The sequence below is a fragment of the Paramisgurnus dabryanus genome, chromosome 16 (genome assembly GCF_030506205.2).
Source record: "Paramisgurnus dabryanus chromosome 16, PD_genome_1.1, whole genome shotgun sequence".
Taxonomy (NCBI): Eukaryota; Metazoa; Chordata; class Actinopteri; order Cypriniformes; family Cobitidae; genus Paramisgurnus; species Paramisgurnus dabryanus.
The window spans coordinates 9,405,207-9,430,809 of record NC_133352.1 but is presented as its reverse complement, the minus strand read 5'-3'; the positions used below and the strand labels follow the sequence as shown (position 1 = coordinate 9,430,809).

Genomic DNA, 25,603 nt, shown 5'->3' with positions numbered 1-25,603 from the left:
CAGTGTCTTTGTGTTCTAGCGGCCACCTGTGGAGAGAGAGCAGAACGAGAGTGAATCATTGAAGAGCAAACTGTGGACGTGATACCTACCCAGAAAGCTGTAAGCAGCAGAGCCGGTGAGAATTACTCGAAGTCTCAGCAACAGTGCCTTTGTGTTCTAGCGGCCACCTGTGGAGAGAGAGCAGAACGAGAGTGAATCATTGAAGAGCCACCTGTGAACGTGATACCTACCCAGAAAGCTGTAAGCAGCAGAGCCGGTGAGAAATACTCGAAGTCTCAGTAACAGTGTCTTTGTGTTCTAGCGGCCACCTGTGGAGAGAGAGCAGAACGAGAGTGAATCATTGAAGAGCAAACTGTGGACGTGATACCTACCCAGAAAGCTGTAAGCAGCAGAGCCGGTGAGAATTACTCGAAGTCTCAGCAACAGTGCCTTTGTGTTCTAGCGGCCACCTGTGGAGAGAGAGCAGAACGAGAGTGAATCATTGAAGAGCCACCTGTGAACGTGATACCTACCCAGAAAGCTGTAAACAGCGGAGCCGGTGAGAAATACTCGAAGTCTCAGTAACAGTGTCTTTGTGTCCTAGCGGCCACCTGTGGAGAGAGAGAGCAGAACGAGAGTGAATCATTGAAGAGCAAACTGTGAACGTAATACCTACCCAGGAAGCTGTAAGCAGCAGAGCCGGTGAGAAACACTCGAAGTCTCAGTGACAGTGTCTTTGTGTTCTAGCGGCCACCTGTGGAGAGAGCAGAACGAGAGTGAACCACTGAAGAGCAAACTGTGAACGTGATACTTACCCAGGGAGCTGTAAGCAGCAGAACCGGTGAGCAATACCCGAAGTCCAAGTACAGTGTCATTTGTGTCCTAGAGACCGCCTGTGGAGAGCAAGGAGAAGCAATTAGGAAACAGACTGTGTAACGTGATACCCACCCAGAGAGCTGCAAGCAGCAGAGCCGGTGAGAGACACCTCAAGTGCAAGCTAACAGTGCTTTTGTGTAGCAGTGACTATCTGTGGGGCATAAGGAGAACGTGGACGGACGTACGACAGGGAACGTAAAGGCACGTGGGGCGAGGACCCCCTGCCGGCCCGAGGAAAGGTACACCGACAGTGGAGATCTTCCTTACCAGTCACACCAAAACTATTCTGCCTCCAGGACGGAAGAAGGAGGGCGCCACGGTTAGCAGGGCCCAGGCCGGAGCCTGACGTTTCCCTCTTCCCCCAGCTTATGGTGGTTGGCACCCTTGCTGCCCTTGGCCTGTCTGCCGTGGCTGCAGTCTCCCTGGAGGGAGAAGAGGCCTATTAGTTTTAATTTCCCCTTTCCCCAAATTCCCCATTCTTTTAAATATTTAACTAAATAAAGCTTGTTTTAAATTTTACTTACCTGTTCCCGTGTTTGTCTGGTCATTGGGTTGGCTTTGGGGACCTCCTCGAGGTGGGAGTTGCAAAGGGGCGTGGCTTTAGTTTAGACCAGCCAGCCCCTGGTGGTGACAATCCCATCACTTTGGGTTATGCCTGGGTTATCTCTGTTGTGTTCAATTGGACTGCAGGCAACATATATGCTGGCGGCAGTGGCTCAGTAGTTCATGTAGGTTGTCAACAAACCGGAAGGTTGGTGGTTCAATCCACGGCTCCACCTGACCAAGTGTCGAGGTGTCCTTAAGCAAGATATCTAACCCCAGCTGCTCCCGAAGAGCTGGATGGCGCCTTGCATGGCTGACATTGCTGTCGGTGTATGAATGTGTGAGTGAATGGGTGAATGTCAGGCAAATTGTAAAGCACTTTGGATGGCCATAGGTCTGTTAAAAGTGCTATATAAACACAGTCCATTTACCATATATTTATGTGACACAGGCAGAACCACTTTAGACACTCCATTAATTTTTCTGGCCTTGTACTTTAAATCCAATGGATTACATTAGATTTGATCAAGGTGTAAAGGTTAAAACCTATAAGCCAAAGCAGCAGGCCAAACTTTTTTGTGACAATAATATTATGCATGAACATCTGTAACTATACTGGTTTTAAAGGACAATGCTGTTTTCAAAACAAATTCATCTCACTTCTCAATGATAAATATTTGTGAGGTTAGTGTTGTTTTTAAATTTCAAGAAGCTCATAAAATATTAGCACAGTCTGGTTTTGTATAGTTTTGCCAAACCTAAAATTCTGCTGTATGTCATGAGGAATAAAATCCCAGAATAGAGTTATGTAAGTGACAGACCTTCAGTCACAAGTCGAGGACAAACTGTTTAGGAGTTACCGGCCAGCATGATTTCAGGATCTAATTATCGCAAATAAAATGACTGTTGAAAACATGTAGAAACTCATGTGCAAATGTTTATATTTGTGCCAAGTATTTCTGAAAAGTCAGTGGGGGAACATTGTCTGATGGATCCAAAAATGATACCATGTGAATTCATCTCTTTGTTTTTGCTTTATAGGCACTTAAACAATTGTGCATTCCAGATGTTGTTGTTATTCGTGGAAGGATAAAGATTTTCCTTTTGCTAATGTTTTGGCCTGTTTTAAAAATAGCATTTGTGTTTGTAAGTATTTTGGATATAAATATGTTTAGAGTACACCCTTGCAAATGACACATTATGCTAACATGAGGGACTAAAGGTGGAAGGCCCTATTGTTTTTGTTTTGATGTATTTCTTTCCTATCTGGCTGGAAATTTATGACAGACAATAGAAAAGTTTCCATCATGGATGTTGTCCAATGTTTGCCAAATACGGGAAATTCTTCAAATCCATCCATGCTCTCCACAGGCAGAAACTTGACCCCAAAGTAAATTACAATGCATTCAAGTTATACATTTTATACATCATGTTCGCACCCTGAAAATCAAACCCACAACCTTTTGTAGTGCTAACACACCGCTCTATCATAAGACATGAACAATCATCTGTACAGTCACGTGAGGTGTTCATGAACCAGTGCACATGTGCAGTAGTTGTTTCTAAATGTGTTTTAGCATAATTTTACCTTAAAAAAAATTATGGTACAGTTATGTCAGGTTTATTTTTGATCAGAAATATGTTGTTTAATTGTGATTTTAGCACGCAATTTTAGAGATAGCCAAAGAAGACTTTAGACTTACATGACTGGCGCAACTTCCCTTAAGGGACTTTGGGTAAACTTAACCCTATTGGTTATTTTATAAGGAGGAGGAGCCCCTAAATATGCCATGTCCGAACCTCCTGTTTTAGTAGAAATTATGGCTGCGTATCAAATAACGGCAATTCAATTGATATTTTTAACAATCACACTTAAAGACGATTTAATATTCCATATAGAGGAAATTTGGCACACTTTTTGACAGTCAAGATTTATAAAAGTCATTATTACATAATATGACCAATGACATATAAACCATTAAGCTTTCTTTTGCTTAGGAGACAAATGAGCATAATTTGGGCCCGAAGATATTAAGAATGCATCAGTAACTGGAATATATTTATCATGAGAATAACCACAATGGAGATGAATTCGTCATTACCATCTGTAAAAACCAAATCTGATTAAAATAACTTTTTGCTTCGGTTGAACAAAAACAAAATAAATTCAGTGCTAAATCATATGATAACAACACCTCACGTGTAGCGCTGTTTCCAAAAAGCACCCAGCTGGTCAGTGCCAAATTATGACTGTCTACTTTAAGCCCTGAAAAACCGAAAACATTCAAGAGGGGTCTCTTCTGTCTCACATGTGATCTTACAAACACGTGGTGGAGACTGACTTTGAAAATTTAAACTGGGTCAAGAAAGTTGAAAAATATCCAAACACATTTTCAAAATGATGACTAGTACACATACTTTTTTATAAGATAAGTCTGTGATGTACACACAAGATCATTTTCTCGTCTAGTGGTCCTATACAGTTATATCCACAGGTGGATCGCAAAAACTTGTGAGATATGGGTCAGGGAAAAGTCATTCGAAATGAGCTCACATGAAGTAAGAATTACGTTTGCTCAGCCAAGCAGGGCTTCTGTCCAAAACATGTTTTGCTAAACAAAAAGGCCTTTTTAGTTTTCTCCATCTTTGGTATTTTTGAGTTTTTGTGTTGATAAACATCAGTAGCTGTAATTATTTTTAACAATTTAGATGTGAAAACAGACCACTGCTTTCCAGGGGAATGAAAATGAAATCATTGTTTGTCTGGTGCTGTGCCGTATGCTTATTCATTTACATTTTCTCTGAATAAAAATGATCTGAAATGATATTTTCCATTCTGGCACCTTGTTTGATTCTCTGTAGTTTATTTTATACCAATAATGAATTCAATATCATCATACATATTCATTAAAAATATATTAGCAGCTCAGTATGAAATAGGGGTGACTGTAGACACGTTCGTGGTTGAAGCAGATAATCGTTTGCTTGAGCTGGTGCCATTGCTTTGTTTTGATTTCTTGATGTCAATGTGTTTCTGCTAAACTCAGAAACTGATCTGATTTTATTGGCTTCAACTGAAGTAACCCACATGCCTCCCAGCCACTGTAGCTCTGTTAGTTACTTGGAAAAAAGGAAGTCTGTAAAGAGTTTGGCTTTAGGCATGACTGACAAACCCAAGCATCCAGAACTGTTTCAGCAGATCCTGGACTTTATACATACATTGATGATATTTAATTACAAAGCCACAGGTTTCCAGACATTATTTCTGGTTTATTTTATTATTTCTTGTTCAGTCTTATTTCCTCTGTAGACAGCAGCTTCTTCTTACAGGAATATTAAAACAGATGCCTGTTAATATTGAGATGTTTATGTTTGCCTTAACCCTTCAATGTCGTCTTATCTCTAATTGCTAAGAAAAGATACAAATCATCATGACTTTGAAAACGTCTAGGTTATGTATGTAACCCTCGTTCTCTGAAGGAAGGGAACGGAGACGTCACGTCGTGACCGACGAATTGGGAACCGCTCTGCAATGATCAACTTCGAGAAACTAACAAAACTTGGCATGCAGGTATTTGCATAATGCTGGCGCCACCTCGCCAGGTGCGTATATATGCAGCAGGTGCACAATACCAAATCAGCTCTATTATTGCTGAGGAAGCCGAGCATCAGTGCCCGGCCTGGTAACAGCAATGGAACAGCAAACTGTGGCAACAGGACGTGATGTCTCCGGACCCTTCCTTCAGGAAACGAGGGTTACATACGTAACCGAGACGTTCCCTTTCAGTCAGTCACTACAACGTCACGTCGTGAACGACGAATTGGGAATCCCTACCAAAGCGCCACTGAAGCTGGATCCTTCCAGTGCCTGCAAAAGGCCTCTGCCCTCGACCTAGGGGGCAGAACCTAAGGCTTAGTGCAGAAGGCCGTTCACTACCTGTTCCTTAACCCACAATAGTGAACAAGCGAACTGGAAAAGTGACCTAGACTGGCGGAACTAGGAACACTGCGGAAGCCATCCCCTAAAAAAGTTAACTGGATGAGATATGAATATGGAACAATCGACAGGTTGCTCTTATAGAGGTCTCTGAACAGTACATGGTGTGACAGAGAGACACAAAGCAGGCTCTGCTAAGGGAAACGTGGAGGATTTTAACCCTACTAACTACAGTATACACACATAGGAACCCCACGTAGGGGACACAATGTGGGTGCCCAGCCTAACACAGGTTTACGGACAATACATCTAGTGAGAGGCTGACAGCTAATCCTCCACAACATCAGCCATCAGGGCGGTGGAGCAGAACGAAAACATGTTTTTGCACTAATGGCCATCCATAATGGTGCAAATGTGCAGCACCAAAATAGAGGCTGCAAGCCAGCATACGAGCTGACCTACGGTGTACTCACTGGTTGGAAGAAAGAACCCAAGAGGATACCGGCTCAATACGAACAATATAGAATCTAGTGAACGTATTAGGTGTCGCCCAGCCTGCAGATCTACAAATGTCTGTTAGCGAGGAACCACGAGCCAATGCCCAAGATGGTGCCACACTACGTGTAGAGTGAGCACGTAAATAAAAATGGGCAAGGCACGTCTTGCTTTTGGTATGCAAGAGCTATAGTATCCACAATCCAATGGTTGGTGACAGCTTTCCCTTTCTGCTGACCACCGTAAAAGACTAAAAGCTGATCTGAGGTCCTTAAGCTTTGCGTTCTGTCATATACACACGTAGTGCACGAACAGTGCACAACAAAGCCATGGCTGGGTCTGCCTCCTCCAAGGCAGCACTTGCAAGTTCACCACCTGATCTCTAAAAGGAGTGGTGGGAACTTTGGGCACGTAGTCAGGCCTGGGTCTCAGTGTTATGCTGGATACAGATGGCCCAAACTGAAGGCACAAATTGTCGACCGAAAATGCATGCAGATCCCCTATCCTCTTAACAGAAGCCAATGCGAGGAGAGTTAGAGTTTTCATTGTGAGAAATGTAATACTCACAGTATGTAGAGGCTCAAAGGGAGGGTCCTGGAGTGACTTCAGCACCAAGGACAGGTCCCAAGGAGGAATAGAGGGAGGGCGTGAAGGATTTAGCCTTCGTGCGCCTCTGAGAAATCTAATGACCAGGTCATGCTGACCCACAGTTCTGCCGTTTATGGGTAAATGGTGAGCGGATATCGCAGCAATATTGACTTAAATAGTGGATGGTGACAGCCTATTCTCCAAACGGTGCTGGAGATACTGATCGCGCATTCTCTGAGCTTTTCACGTTGGGAAGAACACCAGTCGACAAACAGGTTCCATTTAAGCGCGTAAGCCTGTCTCGTAGACGGTGCTCACGCTGCAGCGATAGTGTTAGATACCTCTTGCAGTAAATTACTCAGAACCTCTGCGCTCCATCCAAAGACCACACATGGAGGCTCCAGAGGTCGGGCACAGATGCCATAATGTGCCCCCTTTTTAAGAAAGAAGGTCCTTCCTCAGGGGAATCCTCCAGGGAGGGGGTGTCGCGAGGAGAGAGAGTTCTGGAAACCAACTCCTGTTGTCCAATACGGTGCAACTAAGAGCACGCTCTCCTCGTCCTCCCTGATTATGCACAGCGTCTGTGCGATAAGGCTCACTAGGGAAAATGCATATTTGCGCAGACCACGCAACCAGTGTGTGCCAGTTCATCCACACCAAGTGTGCCCTTGGTCTAGACAACGGAGTGAAAGTGCGATGACACACAGATGTAATGATAACACGGTAAACGCCACGAAGCCACACTCTCCTCGGGACTTGGTCGTAAAGCCAACGCTGCAGCGGTTTCATATGAAGCAGCCCGAGCGGTGTCACAGCCGCTGCTGCTGCCATATGCCCCAGGAGCTTCTGAAATTGTTTCAGAGGGACCACACTCTTGCTCTTGAATGTATTCAGGCAAGTCAGTATTGACTGTACACGCGCATCTGTTAGATCTGCTGTCAAATTGACAGAGTCCAGTTCCATTCCGAGAAAAGAGACCCTCTGCACAGGGCAAAGGTTGCTCTTTTTCCAGTTGACCCGAAGACCCAAACGAGCAAAGTTTTTGAGAGTTAAGTCTCTGTGATCGCCTGTATCTCTCAGAGGTTTTAAAGCCCCCTCCACTACTTTGATGAATACATGGGGTGTGAAAGAGCACCCAGTGAAAGTACGCGTCCTCCAGGTTGACCAATCGTTTGGACAAATGCATGGAAATATGCGTTTGGGCATCAGCATCTTGAACGGCATTCTGTGAAGTGCACGGTTCAGCGTATGCAGGACCAAGATTGGTCCCAAGCCGCCACTTTTCTTGGGTACATTAAGTAAGGGCTGTAAAACCCTGACCTCATCTCAGCTGGAAGGACCGGCTCGATCGTGTCCTTTGCCAGGAGGACGGAAATTTCTGCACATAGCACATTCGCATCGGCAGCTCTCACCACAGTGAAACGAATGCCAGAAAAATTGCATCACATAGCCGAGACGAATCGTGCGTAAAAGCCAACGTGACGGGTTGGGAAGCGGTTTCCAAGCCCCCAGATACCGTGCGAGAGAGACTTAGGGAAAGATCGGTGTACTCGCTGCGAGCGGAGCAGAGGTGTTTGCCGGTATACACATTTTGGCCACATCGACAATAGTGTTGTGTAAAGAAACACTCACCTGAGTCCGCTGAAGGTGAAACTTTGTGAGAGTCTCAAGCTGACCGAAGCACTTGCTGGTGATGGAGGAGTGGGAGTACGATGGGTTATGAGCCCGTGTGCATCTCGAGAACTCCTTGAAACTCCAGTGGTGCCTTCACCATCTCGCAAAGAGCCGATCCCCTCCATCTCCACCCTTGGAAGCGGGTTGAGCGGGCGGGGGCGAGCTGCTGATGACCGGTTCCTCGCTTTTTAGAAGAAGAGCCCAGAGAGGAACCGAGGCGGCCACTGTAGGACGCCCTCGATGAGGGGCAGACTCAGGGGCAGGAATGGAGAACTTCTGTGCAAACTCCTCGACCGTCTCGCTGAACAGACCGGCCTGGGAAATGGGAGCATTCAGGAGCTGGGATTTATCAGCGCCCTTCATGTCTACCAGGCCGTTTTCCACGACCCCGTCAGTTCTTCATGCACCTTGGGGAAAAGGGTACGGGGGGTGAGGACTAAGAAGCCTGAGCACCCCCGAAAGTACCAGTCATCTAGGCACGATGGTTCGGGTGGGAGAGGTTGAGTCCAATCCAAGCCATCTCAGGGTCGAACGCGGGCCCCGCAACCCTACACGAAGGAGGGAGTGGGTCCAGATTGGCGTTTGAGGTTGCATGCCAAGTTCATTGCCGTTTTGTTAGTTTCTCAAGTAGATAGGAACCGCTCCGCGGTGACCTAATTCGTCGGTCACGATGTGACATCGTAGTGACTGAAAGGTAACTCCATTCTGAATCATTACTTGTCCCATTAAATCTCGGAAAATCAGACACTTACACAGCAGTGTTGTTTTTGGCAGCCCTTTTAGTTTGTGTTAGTCTTTTGGACGCAAGGTTTTAGTCACATTTTAGTCACTTATAAAATTGTTAGTTTTAGTCAAGCTTTAGTCGATGAAAACGCATAAAGGTTTTAGTCAAGTTTAAGTCAATTAGTAAAAAGTAAGCCGAATGTCGAGTAAAATTTAATGTAGATGATATGTTAACAGCTTGACTTGTTAGTTACCTTTAAAAAATTTTTAGCGTGATGAGCCTTCAGGTGCAGCTTGAGGTTGGTGCTATTCTTCCCACCTTGTGGCCACATTCACCGTCGTCTCCCAAGTTTTTCTGTCTGATGGATTATAATGAAAGTATGTCCATAAATCATCTTGTTGTTTCCGTTTATTGGCGTCACCGCTGTGGTCCTTCCAACTCGCCACAGCCGCAGGTGTGTTGTTGTTGTTGTTTGAAATCTGGTGCACGTGCGCGGCATGGCGGCAGCCGGGTGGTGGGCGTGAGTGAGACTGTGTTGACCCAAAACTAGGAATAGGAAGCGGCAGCATTGCTGATACTTTTTAGCTAAAAACAGACAGATTTCATGCAAAATAGGCAGAAATGACACGCATTGTGAACGTCAGACTTTAATCATTTTCGTTCTGTCTCGTCTCGTCAACGAAAACTCGAAAGCGCCTCGTCATGTTTTCGTCATCGTCACATTAGCATCATAAAAAATAGGTGCGTCAATTAAATCATTTCGTTATCTTCATCGTTAACGAAAACAACACTTTTAGAGAGAAGCGAATGAGACGTCATTTAAATTACATTTACATTCATGCAGTTAGCAGATGCTTTTATCCAAAGCGACTTACAGTGCATTGGTACTGTAGACCTTTTTTATCAGTTTGTGATTCAAGAACATGGCATTTTGCACTGCTAACACAGGCTATATTGAACACAGGAACGCTCATTGATGAAACAAATGTTTTGAAGAAATTGCAAGTGATGCTTTGCACAAAACTCACTGATATGTTGTACAATTGTGTGGTTGACTGGGTATTGTTAAGCAGATGCTAGTTCTTAAACTTTTTTATTACGCAGCCCCCTTTGTGTATAGTGCATCAATTTATGGCCTTAAAACAATGTAAAACTTTTTATTTTTTAGGTTTAATTACACAAAATGTATGATTAATGTCATACAACTGGGGCCCCTTGGCACCATCTGGCAGTCCCCACGGGGCCACAGCCCCCATTTCGAGAACCAATGGTATGTAAGAGCAACCTCACAAGCACAATAGAAATATACAAAGTTAGTGATAAGGACTTTCCAACCACGGTTTAGATTGTGATGCGCACTTGCTGTGTTGTTTACGGTAATTTAGTCACGTTGAGTTTAACGTTTTGTTTCTACTCTACCATACGCCTTGTCATTTATGTGTATCATCTGTAGCACCCAGAACATTTTGTGGCTCGAGCATATATGTGTTCGGCTGCTATTTTTACACATTAAGCTTTTCAGAACAATTCCCCAAATGTAATGATGGGAAATTAAGCCATCCAAACATAGCAGGGAGGTGTTTACTTCCAGGTCTTCAATGCGGCCCGCCCATCAAAACAGAGCATTTCTCGAGCCAGCCTTAAAACCAGGACACAAAATAACCTATTACTTATTGCTCTTGATGTTTTTGAATGTAAAAACCACATGAACATCATAAGTAGACCTCAGGCAACAGTATAAAACAATATAAACAACCGGTTCATCGCCCCTTTAAAAGGTCACGTTCTTCCTGATCCCATTTTTCAAAGTTTAGTTTGTGTATAATGTTGCTGTTAGAGCATAAATATTACCTGTAAAATGATAAAGCTCAAACTGTTTCTTTTCTTTAAATCCTACAGCGAACGGCCGGTTTGGACTACAGTCCTCTACTTCCTGCTTTAATGAAGTCACTAGAACAGTTTTTTGACTAAACTCCGCCCACAGGAATACGTCAGTCGCCAGCTAAGCTAACGGCAAGCTAAGCTGCTATCAAATCACAACACACCAAACAAACTACACAATCAGAACTTGATACGCATTTCTGAAGGAGGGACTTCATAGAACAAGGAAGACATCAGCCTGTTTTGAGGACAGTGAAAACAGCGCTATACAGATAAGTAAATTGTGTGAAAAATACTACGTTTTTTTACACATGAAACATGAACAAATGTTATAATGCGCACTGTAAATGCAATTAAAGCTTCAAAACACAGGAAGAACGAGAGCTTTTCTTGCACACTCATAATCTTTAATCAAAAACACAAATCTCCTCCCCTTCTCGAAATGATCTGGAATGGCAGGTGGGTGGGGTCCGCAAAGATTAGCAAGTAGCAACATGACCCAATTTCAAACGATCCAATCACTTCTCAATGGATGAAGCCCTACTTTTCTTTCATTACAGAGGCCGTTTCATTACAGCATTTAATGGTTTTCATCCAAGCAACATTTGTCATATTTTGTTTTGGAGCAGGTTATACACACTGTCCAAAAAATAGTCCAAAGCTGTCACTGGGACAGTACCCTTTAAAAAAGGTCCTTACATGTACCATTGTATGTATAAATTGCAACCAATCTGTTTCTTTAAGGCAGTTATCAAACTGCGGGCCGTGAGATGGTACCAGTCTATTAAATACATTAATTGATCATAAATTCAGTGTAATTAAATCTCAGAAAAATAAGACTACTAACCAACAGAACAACATTGTATCAATTAAAATCAATTTGTAAGTTTTAGACAGTTTAGTCATAATTTTTTTTAGGGGGGGGGGCACGAAGAGATGCACCGTACACAAGGGGGGGCACCAGAAACGTTTGAGAACCACTGCCTAAGGTACTAATATGTACTACTTTTCATGCACCTGTACAAGTACAGTACTTACTTACATTCATACTTATACTGCCATCTAATGGACAGTAGACAGTTTAACCCATAGACACATAAAATATCCACTTTCCTATTTAATTTTTCTCTGTGGTAAACGTGCCACCAAGTGATTGCAAAATGTTTTTGTTGCGCAATTGCTAGAAGTTTTAAAAGTGTCTCTATAATATTCTAGCCTCTATAAATATTGCTCGAGTCCCTAAATAAGTAGGTTTCTTTCAAGGAACCGTTTTATTCTCCTCCAGGTGAAATTAGACATTTGAATGCCTACAATACTACAAACTTACCCACAACCAATATTTACAAAAAAACCCAATCATAAAGGTTAAACAAAGTATTTAGCAATTCTTGAATTGAAGTTTGTCTACTGTATGTGTAAATCTTACCAACCATAGCTTATCACAAGCACTGCAAACAGTACTGGATATATGCCAATCTTTTGTAAACTCCTTAAAATGAGAAACAATAATAGTAATATATATGCATAAGGCAAGCTTCACTTACTACAAAAATAGAATAATTGAACAACACAGATGAACACATGTAAATGCATTTGAACATTGTGTAAATCTTGTATTAAACCTGCTGGAAATATTGCATATTGTGGTATGAAATCTGATAAGGGAGGATAAAGACTGAAATTGGTGCAGGACAGAGAGACAAATGTGTATAAAACAGGCAGTATATGTGTGTAAATGGAGAGAATGCAGTCATATGTGGGTGGTATGAGTGGTACTTCAATGTTGACTATTATCTAATGTAATGATGGTAAATTCCCATTATGTAGAGCTGGTTTCACACAGGACAAATTCAATCTGTACATAAAGTATATCTTTAATATTGTGCAATCATTACATCATATCCAATCAAAGATCACAGTTTCGTCAAATAGATCTTATTGCCAGATAGACATTTACAGTATGTTTGACAGCCCACAATTTTTTTTTAATATAAACTTCTAGTTATAGACTTGTCTAAGCAAAATCTCTATTTTCACAGAAAAAAATCACTTGCAAAGTTGTTCTATACGCCTTAAATTATGTATTTTGAAAACCGCATCTGCTAATCTAAGGCACAAATAAAACACACACACACATGCACGCACACACGCGCACGCACACACACACACACGCGCGCACACACACACACTAGGCATTATCATCCAAAAAATAAACTAAATTAGAAAAAATGAATAACAGCTGTATCATTTACAAAACTGTGAAAATCCAGTGTATGAAACTGTATTTAAATCAGACTAATTGATCAGATTTTGCATTTTTATGTTAATAAAAGATACATCAAATTACATATAATTTATTAACAGTTGAATCAGTTTTGTGAAAAAGTTCTGGGATTGTAGTGATATCTCTTTGTTTGATTCCTAAAGCAGCTACTGAACATCCATCTTAGTCATTTGTTCACTGTTATGGATGAAACACAAAAAACAAAACGACAGCGCCTTTGGCTTTTTATGGTGCTTTCGTCAAGCAACTAAGTTAATGTGCTCGCTCCGTCTCTCTGCATTTCAAAATTGAGATTAATACTGCAGTGTATGCCAAAGTACTTTGTTTCATACAGACACTTCTGTAGAAGCTTCGGCGACCTCCACCTCAATCGAGAGCAGGGGTTGAAACAGAAAATTGAAGGCAAACGCCATGGCACTTCTAGCGCTGACCCTCCAGTCTTGCTCTATCTTGACCTGCCGTTGTATTCGTACAAGCGGTGAAGCGCAAGTCTTGCAATCCAACGCTTTGAGCTCGAACACCGGCCATTTGCTACCCAGTCTGCCTTCGAGTACCGTACTGAACTCCACCACGCTGCCCGAGCTGAGTGCCAGTAAAACACGTCGAAATTCGTGACTGGCCCGCAGCACAATGTCTTTGGTTGCATCGTCAAAATCATGAGTCCCATTACGCCCCTTTTTTTCCTGCGGCATCCCCAAAGTCACTTCGAACTTGTAGTGATCGAAATGTTTGACGTGGCACTTGTGCTTTGCAAATGCCTTGAGCTGACACAGTGGTTCGGCGGGGCCCGTCTGGGTTGCGTCGCAGGCCGGGTACTCCTCGCCGTACAGACAGCGGACCCAGTCTGCTATAAAGACCGGCAGGAGGTTGATGACGGCTTGCGCTCCGTTCTCAATCTCCGTGACGCGAACGTACTTAAACCGTCCTTCCCACGTGACACGGTGGCCCTCGAGGTGGCTGCAAAGGATCTGGGCGTGTGCCATGTTGCGCTCCTTCCAGGCACGAGGACCGCACAGGTCGCTGTATTGCTGCCACGTAAGAGTGGAGTTGTAAACCTTCATTCCCTCCGAACGGTAGACGTAAAACCAGCTGAAGAGCACCAGAGCTGAAATCCACACAAGGATCAACTTGACAACGCTGCTACGGCGCAAGGAGCGCAACACTGCCATAGGCGATACGCTAAAACGCGTCCACCAGCGCAGCAGGACGGGCAGCACGCAAATGCACACGGTTACGACCATTTTAGTCAGTTCCAGGGCGAGGAACCATTGCACCAGCTGCACCAGTAGTACAGCTGCTAGTGCCAATGACAACACTGGCAAAGCGAAGAAAAAAAGTAGGTAACCCACAGCCGTGCGCATCAATCCCAACACTGTGGACTCTTGCAACAGTGTGACGGACAACTCGCACCAGATGAAGCACACTAGGTAGGGCAGCAGGACACAGTAGAAGCCACGGGCGCCACCTGCTGTGGCCATTTGAGTGCACAGGTAAAGGAGGTATAGATATAAAATGCAAGGCACTCCCAAGTGCAGTACCAAGAAGTCACCAAGGCGTATGCTTAACCAAGCACCACCAACTATACGGCCCAACCAGCCTCCCACCAGAAGATTCGTGAAGGTGCAAATGGCGGAGGCGACCTGGGAGAGCAGGGCAAGCTTGGCATGCTGCTGTGCCGCTGGTCGCAGACTTAAGTAGCTGCTTACTGTGAAGAAGACTCCAACTGTGGCCAGTTCAGAACATGGCAGCCAGGACTTGTCCGTTAGAGGAAATGACACGATAAGGAATAGCGCAGACATGAGGAAGTAGAGGTATGGCTCTAAGTGGTTCCACGTGAAATTGGACTCGGCCTGTTCCAGGTCTATCCCTGGTTCAAAATGAGCCAACATGGAGGTTAATGCTCGAAAGTTCTCCCACGCCTTGCTGTTTTGAAAGACTCTGAGCGTACAGATTACCATCGAGACAAAGGAGAGGTAGAATACTATGAGAGGGATGACTAGGACGAAGAACTCCAGGGTGAGGTTGGAGATGATGAAGAAGAAGATCAGGGTGTTGACGTGATGAGTAGGAATGAGGGCGCTAATCCACTGCATGCCCGCACGCGACGCCCAGTCGATCAAGACTTCTTTAATCTCCAGCACTGCATGAAGAGGAAACTTCAACACCTGTAGACAAAGAGAAAAGTATTTAGTTAGTCAGAATTCACTTATTTAACTATATTATAGATTATGTTATAAAGGTCTGTATGTTTTATTTTAACTAGAAAACTTTATTGGTGTGCTCTCGATGTGAAAGCTGTCTTTAATTGCTTCTTAAAACACCTGTATCTATGGCAGTCGCATTATGCTGGTACCACTGCTTTGCCCTTAACGCACACTAAACCCACACTATCTCAAATACCGCTTTGGAGCAGTATCCCATCATGCATCATGTTCTTGATGTAAATGTTCATTTTAGAGTGTTTACATGCACGCTTGGGATCTTTACGCACACCAGAACTCTAGGGCCAAATACAGGAAATACGTCATGTAAGTACTAGTCAAGTGGTCAAGGGCAAAGACCGCAAGTGTGAGTATTTGGACATAGCCTCGGTTTAGTTCATGGAGATCTCGACTAATGAGCTGATGATTTGAATCAGGTGTGTTAAATAATGGAGACACAAACTGTACAGAGCAGACACAAACTGCATTATGCAATGTGTGCTGAGTGAAAAATGTTTCTTCAAGATGACAAACCATCCAAGATAAATACAGACTACAATACAAATTTGGGTATTTGCATCACCTTTTATAGGTTACTTGACTCAACAATGTTTGCACCGATTGCAATTTTCTTGACCGATTCCGATACAGTTTTTTACAGAATCCAATGTTCTTTCAAAGAACTATGATTGCCAGCATATAGGCTACAAACAAAAATCTTAAATGCATTAAGTTTGCGTGTGGCTATGACGTTTTTGCTTGCGCAACTGGCAACAAAAGGGCAGGCTCATGAGACATGAGACTGACCATCCGATTGCCGGTTCAGCGGATCATGCGTAAAATCGTCCAATTCCGGTCGATCGTTGCATCTCTGCCTAATAACAAAATAATAACTAATAAATTATAAATCAGTTACACATCCTTTCGGGAATTGTGAGTCATCTTGCTAAGTGCAATTCAATACTTTCAAATAAATATAATTTATAAAAATATTTTTATTACAAATGAGTAAACCAAATGTATGTTCGTCTTGAACACATCGTGGCCTAGAGCTGTTAGGAAAGAATGTTTGCTTTCTTACATATGAGCTTATAACATCATCAAATCAATATTCCGTGCCTATTTATCTACTCATGTGGCAAGTACCCATGTAATGAGTGGTAAAACATTAAGGTAAAACATTATGGGGTGGTTTCCTGGACAGGAATAAGCTTAAGCCAGGACTAAAACTTAGTTTAATTAGGAAATATAAGTAGTTTTAACAAACATGCCTTACTAAAAACATTACTGCATGCATTTTGAGGCAAAACAAAGAACACGGATGTATTTTAAGATATGTGAGTTCAATTTGTTTTCAGTTTGGACAGCTCTTACATTTATTTTAGTCTACTAGTCTAATCCCTGTTCCTGTATAGCAGAAGATTTTCTTTTTCTGTGGTGGATCATCAAGACTATTGGTGATTTCATTTGTCAATCATTGTGGTGATATGTTTACGTAAGGCCGTTATACGTGCTCGTCCCTAGGTTCGCTTTATGCACATGCGCACTTTCAGTTGTATATCTGTGGTGGTCTACGGCTTCAGTATTCGTATTTTTTCAAAATGCCTCAGGGTCGCAAGAGAAAAAGTGTTTACAAAATGTATGTCAAGAAGAGAAAGGCCTCTGAAGAAAGAAACAAGACCAGAGTGTTTTTGGGAGAATATTTCACACAGGTTGGGCTTCCCACTTATGCCTTAGTCGCGAAGTTTCTACTCGACAGGTAAAGTTTGGTGTGCTATTTGGAGGGATGCACCGAATATTCGGCCACCGAAAATTTTCGGTCGAAAATGGCCCAAAAGAGCATTTTCGGCTTTCGGACTTTTATCACCGAAACAATACGGCCGAAATGTTGTGATGACGCAAACAGAAACCGCGACCTGCACGTGCTTGTCTGAAGCAACATGTATGCGTCGTGGATGTATTTAACCGCAAAAAGGCGCTAAAGTACGCACAGAGGCACATGCAGTTGTGTCCGGTCCAGACGTGATCATCACAGTGAGTACGCCCTTCAAAGATCAGAACTCTTGATGTGTAAACTTTAGAGAGAGTCGCGCAAATGTGTCTCATACTGTATAGTCCATTAACATACATGTGCCGAATAAAGCAATGAAAAACAACGTAACGTTTTTATGCTGCGCTGTTTGGGATTCTCCTTCGTTCTCTGTGTGCACGCGCTTTAAGTGCCCTCAATAGTGCACACACGAGTGAGACCAAACAAGCGAACGTAAAATCTTTCTGTTAGTGACAGGGCACATATAAACAAAATTATCTCCAAAGTATTCTTTTTCAAATAAAAACATTTGTTTATGTCTTAAGTGTATGTATAGATTACAGTCATAAACCAGTCTCTGCTTATTTAAAGAGACAGTTACCTCAATTAACCTACTTAAGTCTAACAAAGAGAAAAATAGCTCTAAAAATAATAATATATTTAATTTATACAATAAAGACAGTGTTATGACTCATTTAATTCCATTTCTGTACCAAATGCTAATGTTAGCCCTTATTAATGTGCAGCTTTGTTCTTTTTTATAAATGTTTGTAATTTCTTTATTTGTTATTAGATTTTCCCCACCCCTTTTTGCTGATCTGAAAAATAATCTGATCTGTGCCTGAAAAACTGTAATGTGATCTGAACCGTGAGTTTTGTGATCTGTCACACACCCCTAGTAAAGTTAGTACACAGTGATAGCCATAAATGCATTTGTACTAATAATTGGCACAATAATTTATTTCGGTGTTTCGGTTTTTCGGCCTTGGTTTCCTCATTTTCGGTTTTCGGTTTCGGCCAAGAATTTTCATTTCGGTGCATCCCTAAAATCCATGTAATATCACTGCTAGTAAAAGTTAATGTAAGCTATAATTAGCGATGCTAGCCCTGGCACAAGTCACGAACCGCGCAGACACGGTAAACATCTCAATGTATGAGCCATGCCGACAGCAACTTGTAAACAGAGCGAAGAGAACTTGGCTTGTGCATGCGCTCTCGTGCATACGTTAATAGGCGTTCCCTCTTTCGGGAGCAGGTAGAGTGTTGCACATGTGCATTTTTAAAAAAAAGTGTAGGTGAGGTTCAAAAATTCGTAGAAATCTAACTTACTTAACATGGTGAACCTAACTGGCTGTTCACAAAGTTATTGCCTATGAACAACAGCATCTTCTTAACTTGAATTTTGGCTAGGATGTTGAGAGCCTTCAGGTTTTGATTTACATCTATATGTAGTAAGGACAGAATCTTATACTATCTTTAACTTTATAATACCTTTACAAATAAGAATACAAAATAAAACAAAATAAGTAAATATTAGTGGATTGATCCTTTATAATTAATAATACCTTCTGATGCAAAGGAAGTTCATGTGGGTTCTTTATTGGCTCTTCATCATCATCGTCATCATCATCATCCCCTGACACCCCATCCATGGCAAGTGTTGGAGAGATACCCTGAGCATACTGCTTAGTATTCTCAACAAACTCTTCTACACCTACATAATCTGTCCCTGTCAAAGCATAAATACACAGATCCAGTTGATGATAAATGCAGAAACATTTTAAATACATATTACATTTTTTGCACTCACCATCTCTTGAAACCAGCCGCTCCAAAACTTTTCTTTGTTTTTGTACAGGGCTTGGGAGAGGGCTGATGGGAGCACCATCTAGAGGCCAAAGACACATATGAATAAAAAAAATTCTGGACACTCCACCTTTTTTAAAAATATGCTCATTTTCTAGGTCCCCTAGATTTAAACATTTGATTTTTACCGTTTTGGAATCCTGGCAGCTGTAGTAAGTGATTTTTTATGGAATGGCACACAGATGTCCATATTTCTGACAAACCATTTAAGAATATTTAAGCCCGGTTTACATCCGTTTCTTAAGTTTATGGAGCCGGCATGTTGCTATTATAGATGTTTTAACATTTAGACATGATGTTTTGATGGCTAAATACACTCAAAAAGTCAACTATTAATTGTTTTTGTATGGCTCTGCTTCAAAATACATATATTACCCACCAGAGTTGTATGGTTTAATTTCTTTGATTATGGATGGGCTTAAAAACAGGCCACTATTCAATGCCATTACAAAGCTAGGAGGAGCCAAAATATAATTTGATATAATTGATTGTGTTCAGCTGATAGAAGGAAGTCATATACACCTATTGGATAACTTTGAGACTGAGTATAATTTTCAGTTTGAAGTGAACTAAGGTGTCCATCAACATTACTGATACCAGAAGATGACAGCTATAAACTTGTGTTGTTTTACCTGTCTCATTGTTGAGTTGGCTCATGTTTTCCAGCAGTTCAGAAGCAGTGATTGTTTTCTTGCGCTCTGGATTAAGTTTCCAGTACATTAACAGAGCTGCTTTCCTGACACTGCGCTCAAAGCGTGATTCACACGCCAGCGAACGCACTTCCTCTCTGTTCTCTGCGGTGATACCTGTTCACAACACAATCTATTAGATCAATCGGTCTTAATACAAGTATACAGAAGCATATAAGAAGCATTTGTATCTGCATTACCCCTCTTATCATGCAGGCAGCGCTGTAAAAGCTTTGCTGCATCTCTTCGCCCGTTTTTGGCCGCATGAATCAGCCACGTTACCGCATGGACACAGTTTATCTCCTCGTCTTCATGTTCTGCTAGTCTCAGGTAATACCTACCAATCTGAACAACAATAGAGTTTGAGTATTTAAATGATTGTAAAGAGCGAAGCAATCACATCTTTTCATTTGTGTCATTCAGACCTCTGTCTGTGCTCGGGCATCTCCATTTTTAGCTCTCTGTTTAAGCTCATCAATGCTCAGCTCCTCCGGGATTTCCCCTGGCAAAATGAAATCATCAAACAGATACACAGTCACACAAATACATTTTACTGTACAGTGTATGTTATCACAACAATAAAGCATGGTAAAGCAAAGCGGGCCTGTTTGTAGGTCACACTGCAGGCTTTGCACAAAAATTTGTTTTTCAAATCAGATCTCCAGATCCACCTTATTTGCATGTTCTTATGTTCGGCCATATGCTCTTTAACTACTAGACAATGTTAGCTCACCTGCTAACATGCAAACCACATCGAATCAAATTAATGAGGATAAAATTAATTGTACTTGCTGATCAGACAACAAACACATTTAAAAAAAATAATAATGTAGTGTTCAGGGGATTCATTTTAATGAAAATTCATGCAGTTACTAGGATGTTCTGGATGGGTGGTAAGTATCTGGTCCAAATCAAACCAATTTCAGGCAATTTCCAAAAATCATTTGGTTTTTGTTTCTCCTCTACAAAGTGTAATCACTTAAAAAAACTAATAGCACACCCCTTTTAGCTTAAAATATAATGCATGCCTATAGTAACCACAGTGAGTCATCAAAGTTTAAAATTTAGGAATGGGGTTTATTCAAATCACTTAACCTAAGTATAAGCTACTGTTATAGTAAAGCTTCATAGAGTGCCACAGGGAAGGGATGATGTATTTTTATAGGTGCAACCCGTAGCGAGTTAGCATTTTAGCACTTCCGGTTTCATCCTCCCAAACCCAATGGTTTTTTTAAATGGTGTTTTGGATAAAAACGCCTTAAATAAGATCTTGGGTTAACATACGCCTAAAATAATTTCACATTTTATTCTACGACATAAAACGCATAAATAATACCCCCACATGTAGCTTTTTAAACGGTGATTGCTAACGAGTTGCTACATGGGACTACAGACTTTGTCGTGGACTTTAACCACCTAAGACCCCGAGCTTTGGTTTGTCTTAATTTTAGATTTCTTTCAGCTATTTGGGGCAGGAAGAACCAATAAATATAATAACCATAACCAAATATTTTTTTTTTGAACATGAAGCAGTGTATTTGTCCACGTTTGTGTACAACAGGTTCCAGTTACACAAAATTAAGTATTATGGTGCAAACAACCAAAAAAAAGTGAGGTCTTAGGAGATTAAACATCATCACGCATGAAGACCTCAAAAACAATGCAATATGGGCACAATTTTCAACAAACATTCATCCAAAGAGTATTTCCTTATTAAGAAACAGGTTTTTAAATGTGTTTAATAAAGCTTGAAAGAGCTGTCGGAAGCTTGGCGTTGATGTCGAGAGACCATGGTGTAGTTCGCTTGTAGCCTAAGGTTAGCCTCTCATTACTGGTAAATGCATTTTTAGACTTCAAAATTCATAAAAGTTGTGTTCATCTGTAAAGATTATCTTTTTGGACTGTGTCATAAACTTTTGTTAAACACAGAGCTGCTTTTTTGCAATAATCCAAAAGTCTATGGGAAAATTAATTATATTTTTGGTGAGGTATCCAGTGTCCCTAACTTCCAGGTTGGCCTACAAAAATACATCATTCATGCAGCACCCTACTAGCATTTCAATCAGATACTGATACCTAAATGAAAAACAAAGGATAATTGAAAAAATGTGACACTGCCAGTGAAAACCCATTACATTATAATCACCTTACATAATGTAAAGACCATTCTGTGAAAATATAACCCTGAAATCTTTAAAAATGAATGATTAAGGTCATGTCAAAGACTGAAATGAAACTATGAAGCTCCTAATTTTAAAAAATAGAATTTGAGACTTTATCCAGGATTTCACAGACAGGGTCACATATAAATACTCTCTGTTAGTAAGATCTCTGATAGTTTTTGTATTGTATTATTTACTACAAAGCCATGTGTTTGTGGGTGTAAAAGGAGATCTGAACTAAGTCAAAACAATGACTCATCACATCAGAACTGAGGGAATACCAGTGTCTAGCTTTCCATAACCAGGTGAAAGAGTTTAATATTTTGTGTCTCATACCCTCGGGTCATGGATCAGCATTAGTTGATTTTATATTTACCTTGAGGTGGAAAAGATGATTGCCCTGAGAAGACATTATGGGAATTGCTGGCTGCATTCAGCTGGGATCGACCCATTTGAGAAGCAAGGTGTGGGGGTGGAGTCATTACTGAAGGGCCGGGACTAACCCCAGAAGAAGTAGAGGGATGAGCCGCGTGTCCAGATGCAGCAAAAGCCGCAGGAACAGAAGATGCTTGGGACAGTGGAGATTCAAGGGGAGTGTCCATTTCTAAGTAATGAATCAAGAAAAACAGCTATAATGTAATAAAAACAATATTGCTCTCTTGGTTATGTATGTTTCCATTACTGAATAAGCTGTTTATGTAAGCTGTTTATATAATATATATATTAACTGTAATAAAAGGTCAAATTAGTTACTCTACTAAGATGCCACCTTTGCAATAAGTTTGTGAAATTTCATCCTGGATATTTACTGCTGAACTGTAAGTGGTATTATTGAAAAGTGGAAGCATTTAGGGACAACTGCCATGAGGCAGAAGACCTCGTAAAGTCACTAAACGGGGTCAACGACTGCTAAGGCACATGGTGGGTAAAAATCATAAAAATTCCTCAGTTAAAGACTTCCACTGGCATTAATGTCAGCACAAGAGCTGTGCGGCGGGAGCTTCATAAGAACGGGTTTCTATGGCCGAGCAGCTGCATACAAGCCAAACATCCCCAAGTCTAATGCCAAGTGTCGGATGGAGCGGTGTAAAGCACACCATCACTAGACTGTAAAGTGACAAATCACGCTTCTCTCTCTGCCAGTTAGATGGAAGAGTCTGGGTCTGGCGGATGCCAGGGGAACATTACCTGACTGCACCGTGCCAACTGTGAAATTTGGTGGAGGGTGTTGGTGTGTATAAATGTGTTAGAGAATAAATAGGCACAGATTTCAACAGAAACGCTGCAAAATCTTGTAGAATATGAGAATAAGTCCCTGTTGGTGTAATGGCCATGCACCCCAATACTTTTGTCAATATAGTGTATATCAACTAAAACAGGGGCTTTCAAACTAGGGCCTGGGAAGGTTCTCTAAGGGGTCCCAAAAAAATGTAATAAAAAAGACTAAGCAAAAACTGTTAAAGTCTACTGCGCAAGCAAATTATTTAAGTTTATAAACAATTTGCTGTATTTATAATATATCACTATGAGGTTTCCCAAACAGGGTTTAAGCCTAGTACCAGACTAGTATTGGTTTCTTAAAGTAACAGTATGTAAGAAATTTATATCAATTAATCATTAAATTGCCCTGAAATGTCACTAGACATTAAGAAATCATTTTCATTTCAAATACTTATATCACTGACAACATTGGTCTGGCCAGGATATTGTCATTTAAAAAGTGGAGTTGCAGCCCTCAACTGATGTTTATGTTGTCGTTTGGTATATTGGCCACCAGTTGTGTGATTGCAGTACCAGTTTTAGCCACACGTTTTGTGATTGCAATACCAGTTTTGGCCACAATCCTACATACTGTTCCTTTAACTAAAAGCAACTTGCACTGACATATCTTAAAATAAGATGCACACCATCAGTATTGTTTTTTGTAAGGTATATTTGTGAAAAACTACTTAAATACCATTTTACTGAAGCCTATTCCTGGTTTAATCTAAACCCTTTCCGGAAAACCACCCTTATAACTATTTATCTAACACAGTTTAAATATTTCTTTCTACATAACATGGATAAATGGATATATATTTGAGGAAAGGTGACCTTGCTAAAGGTTTATCATATGTGGGGGTCCCTGCCCATGCACTAAAACACTGTTTCTCAATCAAGGGGCCCTAAAAAAACCTTAAAGAGACTTAAAATGAATTACAATATTTAAAATGAAAGTTTATAAATAAAATGTTTAAATAGTTAAAAACAACAAGTTTGGGTTATTTTAAGTCTTTCAAAAGTATACCGGGGTATAAATTCGCGTGCACTTGAAAAATAGATTTGATTGGCTGTCAATGGTCTATCGTTATACTTGTGGCGTGACCTCCGTTATTCTCTTTAATATAAAAGATTTTTTTAACTATATTTTTTAATAGTTATCGTTATAATGTGAACGGCGCTTTACACTTAACAATAAAAAAGACAAAAAGATTATAAAAGCTTTAACCAGAGTTTAAAGGACATTATTTAAATGTATTTGTCAAAAGCTGTCGTAGTTCTTGGATGCGTAGTACATTAGAGCCACTGGAATCTCACGTGGCATAAAACCCACTTCCCTATGAAAACTATGGAAAGTACAGATTTTATTATAGTGAAAACAATTACTATAAAACTGTTGGTCAGGACTGTAGAAAAGTCATATGGAGGCAAATGAAGCTGAGCTGTCATTCTCTCATTGTACAATCATCGTGTCACCTTCACTGGTGACCAACAGAACAGAAAGTAAAGTTAAACGGATACAAACGATCGCCAAACATTTGATAATGAAGGTCTATGGAGGAAATAAACAAATACTTTTAAAATTACACGGATCTCGAAGCCTTCACACGGTATGTCTGTTAACAGATAACATGCATACAGAAATAAAAGCTACAGCGAGTTCAGCACATTGTTTTGTTGTATTACTCTTACCTGAAGTCATCCATCACTTCATCATGAGTGAATGTAATAAAGCTGTCAGTATATACTTTGATAGTTCAGTCTGTTAAAGCTCCACGCATAAGTTTAGTAAAGTAAGTGAAGGTAGGGTGATGTGTACACACAGCTGACAGAAAGAGCGAGGCCCGTGCAGATGCTGCCCCCGCCTCTCATTGCCTCTCAATGGACAGGAATGTTGACATTGTCATATTAAACTTCCGGTGGTGGATTTCAAAATAAAAGACTTTTAATAAAATCCACTGAAAACATTTCAGTAAATTAACTTTTTGTTTGTAATTTTCCTGGATTACATTATTAGGATCATTAACAAAAAAACTTAAACCGCTTTGTGATTTGTTCAGTTTTATTTTATCTACTTCAACTTACAACCAGTCTGATTACATGAGAAAACTTTTTTAGTAGTTAACGTGTGTTATGATGTGATTGGTCCGGTATAAAAAGTACAATAAAACCTTAATGACAGGAGACAGATAAGTTTGGCAATTAGAAGATGTGTCTGTGAAACCCCAGATAACAGTTTTTAGTAATGTACTGTTTTCTACATAAAATCCTCCTACATGTAAATAACATTTTATGAATGTTTACATTCTGCCTTTATAATCAGAACCTAAGTATGCTTACATTTATCAGTGTGTATGTATATGGCACCATACAAATCACTGTTAAACGTTTGGTGTATAATTACACACTAATAAACCCACTGTTTACTACTCAAATGTATACTCATTCAGAAACTATGAAATACATTTACTTGGTTCTTTATGTTATTTATGCCTATTTATTACAAGTACACTGTTGTGCTTTTACCTCATATAAAAATCTGTTCTATATTGCAGATTGCTATATCTCTACACAAACAATCTGTACTGCACAATGTAAACACTTGATCTGATAATATCACCCATAAACAGGGAT

General features: G+C 40.9%; 1 protein-coding gene and 1 long non-coding RNA gene across 2 annotated transcripts; one reads left to right on the top strand and one right to left on the bottom strand.

Annotated features, from left to right (window-relative positions):
- The first annotated feature begins 289 nt into the window (after positions 1–289).
- Positions 290–1,374, top strand: LOC135749516 (uncharacterized). Its single transcript, XR_012335252.1, has 2 exons — positions 290–538; positions 727–1,374. It is a non-coding gene; the product is annotated as an uncharacterized lncRNA (long non-coding RNA).
- Positions 1,375–12,584: 11,210 nt separating this feature from the next.
- wfs1b (Wolfram syndrome 1b (wolframin)) lies at positions 12,585–24,834 on the bottom strand. The gene is made up of 8 exons (XM_065249264.2): positions 24,662–24,834; positions 22,086–22,313; positions 19,973–20,049; positions 19,748–19,892; positions 19,491–19,664; positions 18,803–18,880; positions 18,558–18,721; positions 12,585–15,146 (listed from the first exon to the last, which is right to left on the bottom strand). Exons 1-8 carry the CDS (start codon positions 24,669–24,671, stop codon positions 13,308–13,310), a joined length of 2,715 nt encoding a protein of 904 aa, XP_065105336.2. The 5' UTR covers positions 24,672–24,834; the 3' UTR covers positions 12,585–13,307.
- Positions 24,835–25,603: the final 769 nt, after the last annotated feature.

Bases quoted from the DNA above. Each gene is read 5' to 3' on its own strand.
- wfs1b (XM_065249264.2), bottom strand. The intron at 19,893-19,972 runs GTCTGAATGACA...ATTGTTGTTCAG, and splicing joins ATGCCCGAGCACAGACAGAG to ATTGGTAGGTATTACCTGAG. The intron at 18,722-18,802 runs GTGAGTGCAAAA...ATGCTTTGACAG, and splicing joins GCGGCTGGTTTCAAGAGATG to GGACAGATTATGTAGGTGTA.